Genomic DNA, 18,802 nt, shown 5'->3' on the forward strand with positions numbered 1-18,802 from the left:
TGGCGATTAATTGTTTCCAGACTTTTCCGCAAAGTAGGATTCCTTATCTTTAAACTGAATATTTTCATAGTTAGAGCATAGAGAATCTGTTTATGACCCTCTAAATATGTTTTTTTTAAACATGATTAGAGCCATCCAGACATCTTACACTTGTATGATCCAACATAGTAGACATAATAAACAGAAAATAAGACATATTAGACATAAATAAGACAATATATAAGATAATATATATGATAATAAAGACTCACACGTTAGCATTGCGACAGTTCCTTGTTGTTTTATTCTGGACAGTGTACTTCCTGTGTTGGCTATAGTCTCATCAATGTAACATTACTGACACCTAATGACCAGTATAGAATACTACATAGCATGTCTTTGCATGCGTCTTCTGAATGCCGTATATTTGTATTTTCATTCATTTTTATGCTTGAAAATGCTCAATTTATGCCAAGAATACGTAGGATTTGCTTAACCCTAACCCTAACCACAAAACAGCGATAATTTATTTAGGTATTTTTGAAAAACTGTGAAGGCCGCGAAATTTGAACTGCTGTTGCTATTTACTATTGACTCCTGCTGACCATGTCAATGTGGAATTCTAACTCTGATAATTCAAGCCAAGTCTTTTCACATTGTTGCACCGTTGTTAAATTCATTAAGAAGAAATACTGTGGCCCAGAAAGTATTATTCTGTATTTGCTATATTTTCACACTCTGGTTAGAGTATGAAATTACAGTGTGCACAATGTGAAAACACTGCACAGAAGTAATCAAAGAAGTTATTTCCTTACTTAGTAGTGGAAATTTCAATTTGGTTTTGAAGGTTTACTACTGTACTACTGTACTGTAAGGTACTCCTGTATTCGTTCAAACACCACCCAATCAATGCAGTTTGGTTTCAGTTGCCTTTACCAAATTAAGGTTTTCCATGATAATTCTAGAAATAAAGACATTTATGGTTCATTTTAATATACTTTATTGACAATTTTCATTCTTTCCAGGAGTATCCGTCTTTGTGAAAAACAGGTTTAATTGCAACTCTCAGACATTGAGTGTCATAAATACTGTACTCCGTACTCCTTCCAAACAGGCGGGAGTGTTCTATGCAGATTCGGTTGTTTCCTCACAGTTGGAAAGAGAAGGGAAGGTCAATCTCAAGCCTTTCACGTGTGACTTTCACCCTGCTTTGAGGCCCCTGTAAAGATTGTTGCAAGCATTCAAAAATGGTGATGTTGACCTGGTCGACTACATAAATGAGCACGTCCATTATGTAATCGTATACATTGTACAGCTGCTCCATATCAAATGTAGCGATACGGTCAACGAAGTTCTTCGTGAGACTGACAAGGTCACGATAGATGTTGTTGATGTGAATCACGATTTCATCTAAATAGTCAGACCCGATCGAGTCAATGAACTCCTGGGACTTGTCAACAAGAGCTTTCAGGGTCTTGCCAATCTTCACCAGCATCGTGTCAAGACTGTCCATGTTTTCCACACAGTACACCAGTCCACCTAAGATACCCTTCACATATATTTTTAAAGTTTCAACGACCTGGGCTACAGTAACTGCATCACCTACTGGCATGCTGACTTTCACACTGCCGATTTTCTCCACAAAGATGTTGTAGTAGACTGCCATGTTCTCATAAACAATCTGGAGGGTTCTATCCAGCATGGCAGCAATGCTGCTGGTCACCTTCTTTAGGACCTGAGGAATTGTTGTCATTTCTTCAGACCCAGGCAGTTTGAACTTGGTTTCCCTCAGGATCCTGATGATAGCATCCAAGGCAATCTGGATGGTTTTCTGGTATTGGACGACACTGTTTCTGAAAAGGACTGACAGCTGGCTCATCTGGACATCATAGCTGATGGCGGTATTATAGACATCACCGATGTGGTTTACGACCACATTCTTCAACTGCTCCATGCTCCCCGTGATCTGATGCTTGTTAGCAAACTCAGTGAAGGCAAAGACGATGGAGGGGAGTTTCTTCCTGAGTTCTGAGAGCATGAGTTTGGGTGTCTCCCTGTTGTAGACAATCTGGAGACTGTTGGCACTCTTGGAAGATGATTTGATGACCAAGATGTCAATATCAACCTCTGGAGCGGACTGTGAGAAAGAATGAGGAAAAATCACTCAAGGAATACTATAATTTGAGTCATCAATTTAACTTGCAGGTTATTCCACTCACAGGATAACGGCCATAGACTCTTGCACTCATTTGAGATGGGATCCTGCCATTGAACTGCAAGCCCAGAAAGCCAGTGGATGGAGCTGACACTGACGCACTAAGACCATCTCTGCGAGCAGCATAGCGAAGGTTGATATTGGTGAAAGTCTGACTGGTAATGTCCACATTGAGGGTTTGGCGATAGACACTGAAAGAAGGGGGAAAAACATTGTAGCACTGTTGTATACCAAAATATACCAACAAGGAGATAATCTTACCTCATGGCTTGGTCAATGACGTGGTTGACATCCATGTTTAGGTCGGCATGTGTCAGGACAAGCTTGTTGATCATGTTCAAATCAGCATTCTCAAAGGATAGCGTCGAAGAAGCTATTGGGGAAATGAGAGAGTGAGATGAGAAATATTGCTACGGAATGTGCAATTTTTATGATAACAAAAATAATCTCATCAACTCACCATCCATGTCATAGTCTAAGATGACAAAAGTTGACGTGGCAGAGGACTTTAGTGTGCTTTTGAAAACAGGAGCATTTCCCTCTAGTTGTACTTCCAGGTTTGAGATGTACAGCGGGCTCACAAACCTGCCCTTAGTAAAGATTTTCTGTTTGGCGATTGTTACTTCGGCCACAGTTTTGTCCACGATGGTGAAATCACCCAGGCTGCTGGGCTGAGACAGATTCATTTCAATATCGGCAGTCAGGGAAGAGATTGGTGCAAGATCAATTGTAGCCTGGCCAGTATGCTTCCCATTGGTGCTGAAAGTGAACAGGTTGAGCTCGTTGTTGCTTGCATGCTTGAGCACAGCGGAGACACGACTGAGGGAGGCTTGCAAGTCGAGACTGTCAATTAAATCGAACTTGATCACTTTGGTGGTACCATGGTTAAGCTTCACATCTGCAATGACCTTGGAGGTGGAACGTAGGCCGTTATTCAAGAACAGGTTAGCGTCACTATCCAGGACTCCTAGTACTAGATAGCCATCAAGCACTGTGCCATTCATGTTTGCCTTAGTGAATGCTTCAATGGAAACAACTTCTCTGGTTCCCTCCAGCTTCAGACTGTATTCACTGTTTGCTTTTCCAACAGCCTCGATCACAGGGATGTTGAAATCACCGTTAACGTTCAAACTGACATGAACCTTGGCTTTGGCTTTGGTGTCTGCAACCAGTTTCTGGTTCAATTCCAAGCTAAGTATAGGCAGTGAAATGCGTCCAATAGAAGCCGCTGAAGCAGCAGTTTCCAGAGTGTTAGTATTCACGGTGATGGTGCTGTCATGAGTTCCTTCAATGTGACGATTTTCCAACGATAAGGAATTGGCCAATTTGATTCCTCTTTTAGTGGTCAGGCTGGTGGTGCCGTCAAGCTTGGCTTTCAAGCTCTCAAACACAGAGGAGGTGGTAGCTCCAAGACGGAAAACAAGGTCATCTGAAGCATACAGTCCAGTATTGACATTCACATTAATGACAGCGGACTTAAAGGACAGCTCTGTGATCAGGTCACCTGCAGGTGGAATCTGGATGAGACCCATTATGACAGCAATGGGAGCAGCCTGCTTTTTCTGATAAACAATCTTGTTATCTACCTGTATGCCAACATTTTGATCAGTTGTAATGAAGAGGTGCTTCAACCCAATCAATTCATACAAGTTCACATCGGTGATTGCTGGGGTACGGAAGTCTGCAAAGGGAATTTCAAAAGCAGGAATGCTGATGGGCTTATTGAGGAATTCAAGATTGGCATTACCTTCCATTGCGGTAAAGACGCCAGCCTCATTTTTGTTGTTATCGATGGTGAAGTTGGATGTCATTGCCCACTTATTAAGGTGAGCAATGTAAATTGTGTTCATCCTCTGGTTATTGGGTGTCAGAGTGGCTGAGTAATGGTTTTGCAAACCAATCTTAGCAGTTGGTGCGCCAAAGATTTTAACACGACAACTGACTGTGTTTTGGAAGTCTGTGATGAGTTGGAAGGGAATGACAGCAATGTTAATTCCATTAGAAATAGCTCCTCTCACCGATCCAGTTAATTCTGTGTCATGGTTTGCTTTCAGCTCAACCTTCATCTTATTAAGGTTGATACTTCCAGAGGTTGAAATCCGACTGTTCTTGATGATTTGGGTCTTCATCTCATTTTGGAAATTAAACCCGTAGATCATAGGGCTAACTTCAGCAGTTACTTGCTGTTTCATTGTCAATGATTTAGAGTCTGTGTCACCAGAGAAGGTTAGTGTGACAGCACTTGGACTGAAAGAGAGATAAAAGGTGCTCTTGTGGTTGCCCTCCTCAGCAACAGACTTGCCATTATTGTTAACAGTCAGAGTGAGGGCGTAGCCGTCTTGGCGCACGATCGCTTTCTGATTCATGGTGGCATCACTTCTGACCCCAATGATTGGAAGGTCCACAAGGTGGTTGTAGGTTGTGTCAAGAGAAGCAGACATTCCCTCTTCCATGGCAATAAAGGCTATGCTCATAACATCAGCAGTGTAAATTGGACTATTAACTTTCACCGCAGTTTTTGCCTGGGCCTGGGCAGAGAGACCATACAGCGATAGGGAGGCCTGATGCTCAACAGCAAGAGCAAGGTGGTTGACCTTGACAGACTCTGCAAGGACAATACGGCTCATTTTGGGAAGTGCAATTTGGGCACTTGAGTCAACTTTGTAATTGAGAATTTCAAAGCTGGGAGATGTGGCCTGGGAAGTAATGATGCCTGTGAACTCGGGAGTCAGTGCTGTTGTGGTGGTGTTTTGGAACTCAGCAGATGTCTTGACAGTGTAGATGGGAGTGTTGAACCTGAACTCACCATAGAGTTTACCAAAGCAAGGGACGATAATATTGCTTGAGATTGCTGGCAGTTGCAGTTGCATCTCAGGAACCTTAAGAGACTCAACAATCTTCTCTAAAGGGAATTGTGGGATGGTTGGGAAGGAAAACGTAGGAAGAGTGATCTCTTGGAAGTTAATCTCAGGCATGGAAGGAATGTACTTCATTCTGAGGTCTCCAAAGAAAGTATCAATATCAAGTATTTGAATATTGAAGTTCAGGATGAAATCAATAACTTGGATGATTCTCTGTTTGATGTCATCAAAGGAAATGGTGGTGGCTTTGACGGTATGTAAGCCCAGGATGGTGAATTCAGGGATGTCCAGCTGAGTGGGGATATCAACTGGCCGACGTTTATCCAAGCTGAAGGTCATGGATTGTACTACGAGGTCAGTGAGAGGAATGGTGAAGGATGGAGTATTTAGTTCACATTTCTTCAGTTCAGCAATGAGTGCGTCAAAGATTTGCTGAATCTCACTGATGATCTTTTGCTCGGGTATCACTGTCCTTATGTTATCAATCACAAGAGTACACTTATCACTAACAAAGGTCAAGGCTTTGTTGTAGACACTGCGCACCAACTTCAGGTAGGAGGTAATTTCGCTTCTGATGTCAATTTTTGTAACTTCTTCCTTTATATATTTAATAAATCTATTGATATCTCCAAACACAGCCTGGTCCATCAGTTCCTTTACATATGTAATCATTTGGCCAGCTTTGATTTCTCTCAGACCATTGATAATGTCTTTAGCAGAGGTATAGACAACATTAAAGAAATATTTTACTGCTTCAAGTTTCTGGGGAATTTCAAGAGCCTGGATTAGATCATTAATGTAAACAGTACGGGCAGCGACGATATCATTGCCGTAATCTACAAACTTGTTATAATTCAGTGACTTCAGCTCCTGCACCATATATTCAATATAGGCCTGCAGCTGTTGAATTATTTCCTTAACCTCAGTGGATTTTAGGTAGTCGATAACATTCTGGAAGGCTTGCTGGAATTTGGTTGGGATATCTGCATCTCTCACCATCTTGGCCATAGCACTGAAGGTTTCCTCCATTCTAAACTGCTTGATAACCTCCACCAGTTTTTCCAAGATGACTTGGACCTTTTTGTCAGCTTCCAAAGTTACGATGATTTCCCTGAGCTTGGCAGAGAATGTGTTGATTTTGCCAAGGATGTCCAGGTTCTGGATCAGTTTCCTAATACACTCTGTCATCTCACTGAATATTGCCATCGGAATGTCACTGACCAGATCCTTCATGAAAGCGTTGATATGCAGAGATGCAATATACTTTTTCAGCTCAGCAACAAAATGAACAATGTCAAAGTTCTCACTGAAGCTTTTCATCTCATCCAGGCAATACTGCAGATTAATCCCGATTTCATATTGGCTGTCAATATTATGCAGGAATGCCATACTGGTGCCTTTCAGTTGCTCTAAATCAATCTGCTGGATCATCCTCTTCATGGTATTGATAATATACACGACGGTTCCCTTGATGTCATATTCATCATTAATGGCGATAACTAGATCCTGGATATTTGAAAGCATGGTTTCCGACAGATTGCTGTTGAGAATAATCTCCTTCACAATGGCAGCATAGTGTTGAATGTTAAGGGCAGCATCACTGGTTAGCTCGCGGAAAATCATCTTCAGGTTTCCGAAAGCAGCTTTCACATCCTCCATGGAGATGAGATGATTTGGGGTAAAATCCCTAAGGAACTCCTTCATCTGAATGACTTGGCCCTCAATGTTAAGTTGAGTAACAAACTCACCTACATGCTGAGGAAGTGCCTCAAGTTGTGCCCTTATCTCCTCATTGCTGATGTAGTCCTGCACAATTTCCGCAATACGCACCACAGCATCCTTGATGCCTTCCAAGAAAAGAGGCACATTTTCCAGAAGAGGGAAATTAATGAGGTGGCAGTTTGTGTTTTTGTCATACTTGAGGGAGCCTGAGACGGCAAATTCCTGGTTTTCTGTGGACTCAGTGTTGATAATGTTTGTAAGAATAATAGAAGAAATTTCCATGCCAGTTCTCTCAATGGTGTTGTAAACACTCATGTCATGATTAAAGGCATGCTCATTCATTTTGGACTTCAAACTAAAACTGGTCTTCTGTTCATCAAGGGAAAGAACCGTGTCCATCTTATTGTCAAATGTGGTCCCCAAGGAAAAGCCATTCTCTAGCTTCTGGGTCACCGAGGCACGGCATTCATGTGAGCTGGCAAAAGCCAAGGGCTGTACTCTCAAGAGGAACTTTCCATACATCTGTGCACTGTGCTCTCCATACAAGACCATGTCTCCATCAGCATTGAAGAGGGCATCAAGGTTGAAGTCAAAAGGAACAATGCTGGAATGGAGAGAATGGTCAAAACGCAGAAACTGTGAGTTAAAGCGAGCATCATTCGTGAACCTGGCAGCAAGACCAATAATTTCAAGCTCTGAGTTATGGCTCATGCGAGTTCCAAAAAGTTTGCCAGTTGTGCTGCACTTTATGTTGGCTGTCATATCAGCATAGTTAACCTGATATACGTGCTTGATCTCTTCCTCATCACAGGTAGCTTTCAGGATACCAGTCAGGTATATCTTGGAAAGGTCTGCCTGCAGGTGAACATTATTATTGAGGTTAGTAGTGAGAAGCTTCAGATCGTTGTTGACAACTGCAGATGCTGCATACAGAGACAGGTCAGTGGTGATATCGTGGCCATAAGATGCAAACTGATTGGCCTGGGCTTGAGCCTTTGAGTTGAACTGAAGGCCGGAGAGGGTCACAAGCAGGTCATTGCCATTAGAAAACATGAGGTCAAACAATGAAGCCTTATTGGTGATGGACAGCGATGCCTTTGAAGTGTCCAGCCCAAAACTGAAGGCGTTTTCCAGAGACAGCGGGCTCTGGAGGGTGTTTTTTCCTGCTGTGGTCAAACCGTCCTTGTCCAATCTCAGGGTCAATTTGTGCTTGGCCTCATTCTCCAGAAGCTTAATGGTGGCGTCACTGTCTACAGTCAGGCCATTGACATCAAGAGAGGAAGTCATCAAAGAGTAAACACGGTTTTCAGAATGGTCTCCATTTGTTTCAATTCTCAGAACAAATTTTCCAGCTCCAGCAGAGGCTTCAGCTTTGTTTCCGATGTTCATACCGAAAGCAAGGGCACTGGAGTGGCACTTCAGTGACAACTCGCTGTCTATGAAAGAAAGCTCAGCAGAATGCTTCAGGGTGTCTTCAAAGGCATTGGTGTTAGAAACAACTAAAAGGCGACCCTTAGCAAAAGTTGCTTCAAAGGTGTTTTCGGCCTGAGCAATATTTGAGTCAAAGTTAACTAAAGAATCGATTTTTGCTTCTCGTCTGAATGGAAGGATGTTCATTGACTGAGCTGAAACGGTCTGGCCACGGAAGGGTCCAGCCTTGATTTTTCCGTCAAATTTGCTGTTGATTAAAATTGTTTCAGTGTTGATTCCAGCCAAAGAGTTGTGGTCGATGTCAACATTGAGGCCAAATGGGCTTGTGGCTACAATCTTGCTGCTTGATTTCACATTGATTTTGTCAGTGATGGTTGTATCCTCAACAAAATTGACACTAGCTTCAATGAACTTGTGGGACAGAGCGCCTTTTATCTGGGCCTTGAGTGAATCAGTTGTGGCCAACATACCAGAGCCTTAAAGAAACACAAAATAAAACAAATATAAAGTAATTATAATTTTAGACTGTAGGTCATGTGACAATAACAAATTTGATTGATTAAAGATCTCAACTATGAAATACCTTCAATCTTAACTGAGAGGATTTCAAATGGTGAGGATCCTTTTACAGCAAACATGGCCGAGTAGCTTGGTGCTTCCACAACATCTTTACCGGCTGTCATTGAGGCCTCCATGTCGTACAAGTTGCTTCTCATCACAGTTGAAACTTCAGCTTTTCCAAAAAGAGGAACAGTGAAGGTGAGGCTCTCGGGAACAAAAAGTTCCGGAATTGGAATCTCCCTGGAGACGATCTCCAGCCCAGCCTCAGGCAGAGACAGGTGAGGTGTAGTTAAAGCTGGTGGAAAGTTTAGGTCCACGGTTGACTTTCCTCCAAGAGGCAGAGGGATAGTGATGGTAAAGCGCTCTTTGTTGAAATAGTATACAGCCTTTGTTTCACTGGCAAAAGTACAAAAGTACACAAATGTTTTTTCAAAAAACAATTAGCCATTAATGTGACCCATTTTTCACCCACACTTACGTGTTCAGGAACAATGTCTCTGGCAGAGAAATCTCAGGCATATCTGGTACTCTGAAGTTCTGAAGGTAAGGGAGGTCATCACCATACTTCTCCATGTAGTTGTTTGCTGCCTAATAGACAATGACACAATACAAGCTTTGTTTTACGTGATCTTAACACAAATAATACTTATAATAGATTTATATCATACCTCCCCAAACTTCTTGAATATGTGCGAGACCTTCATGTCAGTCTGTCCCACCTGTGTGTTGAGCAGTTCGTATGTGTACTTCTCAACTATATCAGAAATTGGCAAAATGGTGGCATCGGCGTTTGCATCAGACTTGAACTCAACTGCAACCTTGCTCGCATCTGGAGAACAAATAAACACTTAACTTTAGCACTTAAACCCCATGGAATTTTTTTCACATCTGTATGTGTTTGTTTGCGGAACCTAACTCTTCTACTACTGAACCACTTCATACAAAAGGGTGAATGCACCCCTACTGTGTTAACTGTGCTATTATTTTACTGACAAATACACCACATGGTGGCGCTGTTGTTAAACCCCAAAGTTTGACCTCCAGAAATTGAATTGACCTGAAATTTCTCACACACAGCTCTACAATACACCCAATGTACCTTTATGAAATTTGGTACACACCTTAAGGGAACTGACAAGCACATGTCTGTAAAATTTGAGCAAGATTGGGTGAAAAACATGGCCTACATACAAAACAGGCATACATACAGAACTTATCAACTACAGTAATTGCCCATAATTCATTAACCACTGACCATGATTATAAAACTTCTGATATCTTTATTACATGTATACCAGCATGTCTTCCAAAGCATTTTGAGCGATGTGCTCCACAAAAGTCATTTACAGTTACCCCATGTGGTATCCAAATTTTTTCAGATGACTGTAGATGAACGGCATGTTTTATAACTGACAATGTTGCATTCTAGGACAGGAAGCATAAAAATGTATATTACCATATTTCATTGTGAGCTCCTGCTTGGACGAAGCAGTTATGACCTTCATGTCACTCTTGAGCTTCAATTCCAACTCTTTGTCTCGCTTCATGTTAGCTGTGACTGAGGCGTCAATGTTGAGCAAGGGGACCAGAAGCTGAATTTGCAGCATACCTTTCTTCATGGCCTCAAGACTGGAAAACACACCCAAGAGTTAGAATAAAAAATATTACACATGGTGATTGTCCATTAGTGCTTGATTTCTTACTTGGCTCGGCCAATCAGGGAAAGCTGAGGGATGTTTTTGTTGATGAGATCCAAAGAAATGGAGTGGGTTCCTTTGCCTTTGGTGTTGCCATCTACAATGCCCAGTCTCAGTCCTGCTTCCACATCATAGTCAGGGATCTGGACGTCAGCTGTGATCATGTTCTTCCTTCTGTTGAATTTGATGACTGCTCTGGCCTCTGTGGGCTTTGTGCCTTGTTATCCCACCAACACAATAATGTCATTTCAGAGCAGCTATGGGCCATAGTTTGGTCTTGGTGTGTAGTACCTTCAGCTCTCAGAATAAACTTCAGAGCATCCACCTTGTGCTTGCCCTCTTCTCCCTCCTGAAGGAGCTCATAGGCAAGAGTGGCAGTATACTCTGTGACTTCACCGCTGGGATGGAGCTCCAGTGAAAACCTATCGAGAAATCAAATAATGGATGAGTTTTTGTTAGGTAGAACATTGCCACTATGAGATGTGCTCATAATGCTTTTGAAGACATGCAAGCATATACGTAATACAGACTTACAGATACAGTTTTATAATCATTAACCAAATAGTCAATGACTTATGAACAATTAGCTGTTAAGACTCGACCACTTTGTTTTGGTTGATAGTGGCCATGTTTTTCAATCAATCTTGATCATATTTTACAGACATGTGTTTGTCGGTCCCCTATAGGTGTGGACCAAATTGTTTGTTGATTTTCAAGCCAATCCGACTTATGGGGTCAAAGTTTGGGGTTTAATAATGGCGCCACCATGTGGTGTATTTGTCATAAAAAAATCATAGCACAGGCAAATCCATAACCGTGCATGTTTTGAAAAATCTTCACTGTTTTGTGTGCAGAGATTCAGGACTAGAAGAGTTTACGCATACAAACAAATACGTAAAGTCTGTAAATGTACATGTTTCTTGAGGGTTTACTCACTTGCTGTCACCAGTGAAGGGAAAGTAGGGAGTTGTCTCTTCAGAGAATGCGTCCATGTACTCAAGAGCAGTGCAGTATTTCATTCCAGCAAAGAAGGGGGTGCATCTGCTAACGTCGATCTTGTTTGATACCATTGTGGGGAGAGTCATGACCTTTAAACCACTCACTGCCACCAGATTGTTTCTAAATACATGATACAGATGATTGGAAATCATAAATTGAACTTTCACACAAATGTCGTACTTTGTTTGTGGCTTACGTCATTTTTATGAGCTTGGTTGGGCTCCTTGGAGCAGGGATGGTCAGCTTGACATTGTCCCGTCCCATGGAGATCTTGGCCTGAAGGCCGCTCTCATGGAATATGTTGGAGTGCATCTCCAATCCAGAGTTGACGTATTCGGGTATGTAAGCTCCAATGTGGGTTGCAAACTCAATGCCAGCAGAGGGCATGAAAGCCACTTCACTCTGTCAGAGGAAACACAGAAAGATGTTGTTAAAACGTGCGAAAGACAAAATCTTCCCCTCAAATCATTCACTTACCATGTCACGAGCGATCTTGATTCCAGCCTTGACACCAGGAGTGAAGGTTCCAGACAATGTAATTTTCAGAGGCACACCAGTGACAGTTGGCAGGAAAAATTCATTGTCCATGAAGATGTAGTGGGCAAAGATGGTGTTGTCTGCCTTTGTCATCAGTCCCATCAAGAGCTGCACAAATAGAAGTCAGATTTAGCCCACATAGATGATAAACCTGAATCTGTTCTCCTCACACCAGGTTTCTTTCCTTACATCTCTTGGGAACATCTTGAACATGCTGTCAATCACCATGGCAGCACCGTAAGCCATCTCTTCCATTTCGTTGCTCTTCAGATATCCCAACTCATTTCCCAACAATCTCAGATACACCATTGCATCGGGAGAGTTTGAGGTTTTCAGTTTCTCCATGAGCCTCTTGAGGTTCAGCCCAACTTCTTTCATCAGGTTCTGAGTGACCTAAACACAGAAGAATGACTTAATTGTCTGATACATCCAGAGTAGAGTTGTTTTCAGCCTCAAATCGTCAGACTCAAATACCAGTTTCTTCATCTCAGCGTTCCTCAAAGATGGAATGAAGCTCTGCACGATCTCTCTGACCCTGAGTGGCATGTTATTAGAGACAAAGTACATTGTCTTCAGGGCAGTGTCGGGGAAGAATCCATTCTCGCCAAACAGAGCATCGACGGTTGGTTCAAATCCTTTACCCTCCATACCGACCTGTAAAGGTTACCACAAATCCCAGGTTAACCTTAGGTAAACTTTTTCTGACACTATTTCAATCTTGATCACCCACCTCCATCATGTCAATGTCAAAGCCAAATGCCTTAAGTGTCATTTCAAGCATGACCTCTTTGGGCAGGTAGCTGGTACCCTCAAAGATCATATTTCCCTCCACAGATCCAATGCGGTAGTTACGGGAGAACTTGATGGGGTCCATGATGGGTCCAATTTCGTTGTCCTGGACAGCATCACGAATCTTTTGTCTGAGTCTTTGCAAGAAAACAAAGATACAGTTATACCTCTGACCAAAATTATTTATTAGTTTGGTTGCGCTCTGAAATCACACCCAAAAAATGATCACTTACTCTCTGGTTTCAGGCTCATTTGAAGACAAAATATTGACTATGTGGGACACCACAAAGCTCTTGAATTGGGTATTTTCCTCGATGGGCAAGGCAGTGACCAACCGCACCAGCTCACTTGGCAGAGGGTTCTTCATAAGTACAAGATATGCAGCAATTCTCTTTTGCACGGGGCTGGTGTTGTCCAAAAGGACCTGAGTAAGAACGTTTCTTCCCTGTGATTAAAAACAATGACAAATTAGCATGCATTATAACCAATTATTCCAATTACTCTTAAAATAGCCAAAATACGACCCCTCTTTCTGAAGACCTGTTTTTGGAATAATCATGTGTCTGTGTCACAGCTACACCTATCACTGGTGTGTATACAAATGACAGGAAGAAAAGCTCTAACTCCCTTGGGGCAAATTGATTTTGCGCCCCCTTCTGGTTTGCATGTATAGATCTGTAGAACCCAAAATATAAGACAACCCATTCAGGTCAATATAGTATATCTAAAAATGTTGACTTGCCTCATCTGGGATGGCAGTCAGCCTGTAAACCTGGATGGCGGCTTGCTGCACGGCAAGGGAAGCGTCTGGTTGGTTCACACACAGGAGCACTGACGCTCTGAGAGCAGGACTAGCAGGAACAACAGCGGGAGCCATGTTCCCAATAACCTAGAACAACACCAATAAAAGTTTTTCTAATTGTAAAGAATGCAAATCCAGACAGGCTTTTGGGTAATAGTTCCATGTCAAACATGTCATTGAATTACCCAATTGGTCAAACACCTACCCTCAAAGTCAGGAAAGCATTGTCACCTGAGCAGTCACCCAAATGGGCTGCCATGAACTCAGCAACAGAGTGAATCTCAGGGATTAGTTTGCCTTCTGTTTTGTAAAACCTGTGATGGCGAATAGATGTTTAAAGCCTTTGAATCCTGTTTGACAGTCACAAGTATAACTTGAATAAAGGTAACATCACTCACCTCTTGACAACGTTGCTCAGAGCGTACATGATGGGTTTGCTTGGCTTGTATTTGGCCATTTGCAGCATGTCATTGATTAGGAGGGCAGAAGGGTTGGAAACGAGTCCCAGTGCAAAAACGGTGGCGTCAACTTCAAGTAATGTGGTCTCAAAGCCCCTAAGGATTTGCATGATGGCACTGCTGCACTCTGGAGTTCCACATTGGGACAGAACTTGGTAGGTCAGGACACGGGACACTTCAAGCGACTCAGGAATGGCGGTACTCAGGGTTTCTTTCTTCATTCCACGGACCATGGTAACAATTTGATGGAAGAGGTGTGCCCTCTTCTCACCGTCGGTCTCAGGCAGTGTGGCCAGCTGTCTCAGGAGATCCAGGTAAAAGTCTTTGTTCTGGACAAACGTTTTGTGCTCAACAGTGTCCATATGAAGACACTTGGCATTATCACCTGTAATAGCATTGTTGTAATCAGTGGTTTTGCTGAGGAGCTGAGAGTTCAATAGATTAGACTGTGGGTTTACCGTGGTCAAAAACTCTGTCGTTGTGAGTAGAGACCTGAACCAGGGTCAGTTCTTGCTTTCCAATGTTAGTAACACCATATTCACCCCTAGAAATAACAACACACTACTTTAGGACCCAGACAAAATGCTATATTAGTGAAGCACATTATGGTATACAATGAAAATTCAGATTTACTTGTGGGAGAATGGGATCAGGATATGCTTCTCTGTGCATGACCCGGAGGTCATGTGTTTCTTGTCGTTGTCAAACTTGTAGTTGCAGTTCTGTGAGCTTCTGACCAACTGGGCAAGTGGGTAATGCTGAAAATCAAGATGACGACATCAGTTTTGAATGGCTGTCATTTACTCATTTCATTCATTCATTTTCTGTGCCGCTTAATTGTCATTAGAGTCATGGGGGCATACTGGAGCCCATCCCAGCTAATATCAATTTAATGGATGCTGTTTTTTGGATGTCTTACCAAGCCAGAGATGAGCGCCAAGGGGCTAGTGTGATCTCTCACTGGGACAAATTTGTCACACGTGGACAGATCCCTTTCCAGGCTGATGTCAGTTGCAATGTCCTGTTTAGCGTTGACAGTGTAGTAGGTCCTGCACATACCGTGGATTGATGGCTAAGACAAATACACAATTAGATGTTTAGCATGCTTTAAAAAGAAGGCATTGTTAATTTAATTGGGGAAATGGAATACTGTAGCTGTTTTGCCAAAGGAAATCACTATACCACATTGTTTTCCTTGTCCTCTTCAATCAGGGGCACAGCCAGCGCGGAGATGATACCCCTCTTGATGTTCAGGATGGTGGTTGTCTCACCTTCCTCAGGGTAGAGTTTCACATCAGAGGCACCCTCAATCACAACCTTCAGAGGATATCTAAAAGACCACAGAGAATACATTTGTCTCAATATGTTGATTTCGCTCAGAAGCAGATGTTATCGTGGCATCCCTTACCGCTCCATTTCAGCAGCAAAGGCATTGGAGCTTGGGCTAGCGCCGAACCCGGGGTTGCCATCGGAATCCATGGCGACCACCTCCCTCAGGCTACACCCGGTGGTGCGTACGATGAAACTGCAAGTCTGCGGAACTTCGATTTCAACCTGCAACAGGAGACACTTTGTCAAATGTCGCATCAAGAGAGAAAACTAGTGAGTGAGGATGATCAGCACCAGTGGCCATTTTATAATGGTAGGGCAGAGACCCTCTATATCCAGCAGATAATAGGTTAAAAGGTGCCTGTCTGGCTTTGTTCCTGGCAACTCTCTGTTCTTTGGTCCACCCAAATTCTACAAAGCCGCAAGTTGCAGCACAAACCAGTGACTAGAAAACAGTGGCCATTTTTAATCAGTAGGGAAGTGCACCACCCAATCCAGCAGAATGACAAAGATGTCTTGTGTTGTCTGATATGTAGCCTAGCTAAGTGACTGCCGCCCCTTCAACACCACTAATCAGAAAAGAAACTGGACCGCTTGTACCTTGCATGTTGCCTTTGGTCCGTTTTTGAGAGGCGAGGCTCCGTTGATGGCATTCAGAGATTCGGCTTCATATTGGTATTCGTACTTGTGCAGGGTCTTGTACATTTTGGCCACTAGAGAAGAGCAGTGACCAGTTTTTGGTTAAGACAGTCATTGTTATTGTGCCATGATTAATTTTTCAGCAATTGGTCTGATGCAACTTACACAGGCAAGTTGGCTGATCTTCATCTTGGGCAACTGTAAAGAAGAAAGTAAATATTTGTACATTGTAATCAAAAGTTGCATTGTTTGAGAGAAATTCTAATAAAAATCATAATCTATTAGTATGGCCCTTGCTTAATGAAAGATTAGTGTAAAGCAATAGTGCACAATTATTTTCTGTCATGTCCCTCCAGGGGTGTGTGTTTTTTGGGAGTATGCATTTATGTTTAGTTTGTATTATCAGGAAGTAGCTACTGCCATTTAGATGTCCAATGTGTCAGTCTTGTCTCTTGTTTGCCTGAAATGTTAGCTCAAAAGTATGTTATCCTCATTATGCGTCATCTCTTTAAGTGGAATGTACATTTAAATGTCGAATTAGCCGTCATTTGGAGGTGTTTGAAATCGCTAATGCTAATCACTAGCTCGTAGATGGGATTTCCAATGTAAATTTGCATCGAGCTAGCGCATTTTTTTCAATGAATTTTGTTTATGTTGAATGTGACAGAGAAATGATTTGTATCTTATGTAAGTCATAATTGACATGCTTTATTTCTGTATGTTCAGTTTTACAGGGCTTAAAAGTAAAGGTTCTGACATGAAACTCAACTGGAGTCTTTACTGAGGACCTGTTATCTGTCTGCTGAGCTAGCAAGAAGAGACCAAACTTTTAGCCCCCCTTTTAAGAAGCACTGGTACAAAGCCATGTAAGGTACTCAGCACGTAAACAATGATAAAGACACACCTTAAAGGTAATAATCCTACAAGAAAAACCTGACATGCATTTTTGTCATGAAATCAACAGTGTTACACGCTTCCAAAATGTATTATGTATTACTTGTTACTGTCAATATAAGCAAAAGTTTTATTAGTAATGCTCATTATACTCATTATACAGGAAATACTTTCAACTACAATTTATTTAAATAAACCCTTTGAATTTACAGTAACATCAATGTTGTGCATAAAGCTTCTCATTTGGATATCCTACCAATAACATGATCACGCACTATATTAAACACTATAACTCCATAACGTACAAACAACTTACCAGCCAGAGCCGTGGTGCTCAGGACCAGCAGAAGGCAGAGCTTTGAGTCCCCCATGATGGGCTCTTGAAGCTCGACCCCTCAGACAAGACTGAGTTGTCGGGATGGACTCAGAGCTTTTATACCCATCTCAAGCCCGTGTATGTGTGTGTGTGTGTGTGTGTGTGTGTGTGTGTGTGTTTGGGGGCGTGGGGGTGGGGGGTACTCGGAGGAATGAGCCATTGCTTGGAACACTCAAAGTCCAACCAGCCACTGCAGTGTGGAGGGACAAAGGCAAAAGGTTTTCAAGGATACTAAACTGTCCAAAGCAGATGCTTACAACACAGATAACTTCTCAGAAATCGTTCAAAATTGTTTGATCGTGCCGTGTCAAGAAGTTCAAGTAACGTTGCTGGTTTCAAACTCCAAAATTGAGCCGTAAGGTCATGTAAATGTTATCGGTTATTGGCAAAAGTCATGAAAAGTCACAAAATTTTGTGTACAGCTTATTGTGCTGCTTTTGGAGTTGTGTCTGTATTCCCTCCTAACTCTCCCCGTCCTGCCCAAGCCATTTGGGCAGCGGGCTCCTCTGATGTTACCGAGGAGACAGTGTCGTGATTGGCATGTGTCATTTTTTATTGGCCAACTCTGCACCACGAATTCTTCCAAGCAACAAGTGCAACAACTACTATATGTTGCTGTGCCTGCTAGCAAGCGACTAGTGTGTGTAGTAGCATAATTACCTGTACAGTGGGCTTTATTCACGGTGTCATATACATAAATTGCACACAGTAAATGTGGTTGGTAAGTGATCATAGAAGCTGGCGGCTGTGTGAATGAGGTCGCTGATACAACGTGTGCTATGTGAGTGATCAAGGCGTGCTCCAAACACAAAGAACAATGAACTTTCTCCGTTGATGATTTTAAAATCAACATTCACACACTCCTGATAATGACATTTTTAGACCAGTTGAAATTGCAAAAATTTCCCAAACAGAAATAAAACGTTCAAAAATGGACTCAGTACAGTAATGAGTAGCTGCGCCATTCCCCTTAATCACCTCAAAAATTGGCTTGGGCATGTTTGATGCCAGTGTTTCCAGGAGGTTAGTGGGAATGTTGCTCCAGGTGATGAAGACGGCATCCTCTAGCTGGGTCTGATGTGCATTTTTGTAAACTTCCCTTGCCATCTATCCCCAAATGTATAGATCAGAGGACCACGCAGGATTGTCTGTTTTGTATGCATGCAAGTACAGTATAGTGCAGTATAGTATAGTGTATTGTGTTAGTTAAGTCCCCTGCATTTAACTGAAAACAAAAACAATCTCCAAACTTCAGCAATGGCCGCATAATGAACTTTGCTCTACAAATATTCAAAGGTCTTTATTTGCTGCGAAACCGTTTCACTCAGGGCTGCACTATGTTTTTAATCCTGTGCTTGGTTGCGTTATCCACATTATTGTCTTTCGCAATGGTAAAACTTGTAATACCAGCATAATTTTTGCAAATGTGTTCAAGTGAAAGACATTTGACTGACATGCACATGGTTAGGGTACAAAAAAAGGGGGAGGGGGGGGAGTGACAAATGGGTTAGCC

General features: G+C 42.3%; 1 protein-coding gene across 1 annotated transcript; it reads right to left on the reverse strand.

Annotated features, from left to right (window-relative positions):
• Nucleotides 1-966: 966 nt before the first annotated feature.
• On the reverse strand, nt 967-17,363 carry apobb.1 (apolipoprotein Bb, tandem duplicate 1). Its single transcript, XM_054762380.1, has 28 exons — nt 17,230-17,363; nt 16,185-16,217; nt 15,981-16,093; nt 15,460-15,605; nt 15,234-15,381; nt 14,971-15,123; nt 14,685-14,809; nt 14,510-14,595; nt 13,992-14,436; nt 13,799-13,907; nt 13,534-13,680; nt 13,025-13,236; nt 12,733-12,928; nt 12,477-12,656; nt 12,192-12,395; nt 11,943-12,110; nt 11,662-11,867; nt 11,403-11,585; nt 10,758-10,888; nt 10,473-10,683; nt 10,226-10,398; nt 9,438-9,598; nt 9,248-9,357; nt 8,792-9,165; nt 2,655-8,684; nt 2,456-2,567; nt 2,199-2,385; nt 967-2,116 (listed from the first exon to the last, which is right to left on the reverse strand). The coding sequence occupies exons 1-28, from the start codon at nt 17,282-17,284 to the stop codon at nt 1,127-1,129; spliced, it is 11,388 nt and encodes a 3,795-aa protein (XP_054618355.1). The 5' UTR covers nt 17,285-17,363; the 3' UTR covers nt 967-1,126.
• Nucleotides 17,364-18,802: the final 1,439 nt, after the last annotated feature.

The sequence above is a fragment of the Dunckerocampus dactyliophorus genome, chromosome 19, assembly GCF_027744805.1.
Source record: "Dunckerocampus dactyliophorus isolate RoL2022-P2 chromosome 19, RoL_Ddac_1.1, whole genome shotgun sequence".
In the NCBI taxonomy this organism is placed as follows: Eukaryota; Metazoa; Chordata; class Actinopteri; order Syngnathiformes; family Syngnathidae; genus Dunckerocampus; species Dunckerocampus dactyliophorus.

Coding starts and splice junctions, on each gene's coding strand:
- apobb.1 (XM_054762380.1), bottom strand. CDS start 17,284: ATGGGGGACTCAAAGCTCTGCCTTCTGCTGGTCCTGAGCACCACGGCT. Junction 9,358..9,437: donor TATTCAAGAAGTTTGGGGAG/GTATGATATAAA, acceptor ATTGTCTATTAG/GCAGCAAACAACTACATGGA. Junction 2,386..2,455: donor GTCATTGACCAAGCCATGAG/GTAAGATTATCT, acceptor CCCTTCTTTCAG/TGTCTATCGCCAAACCCTCA.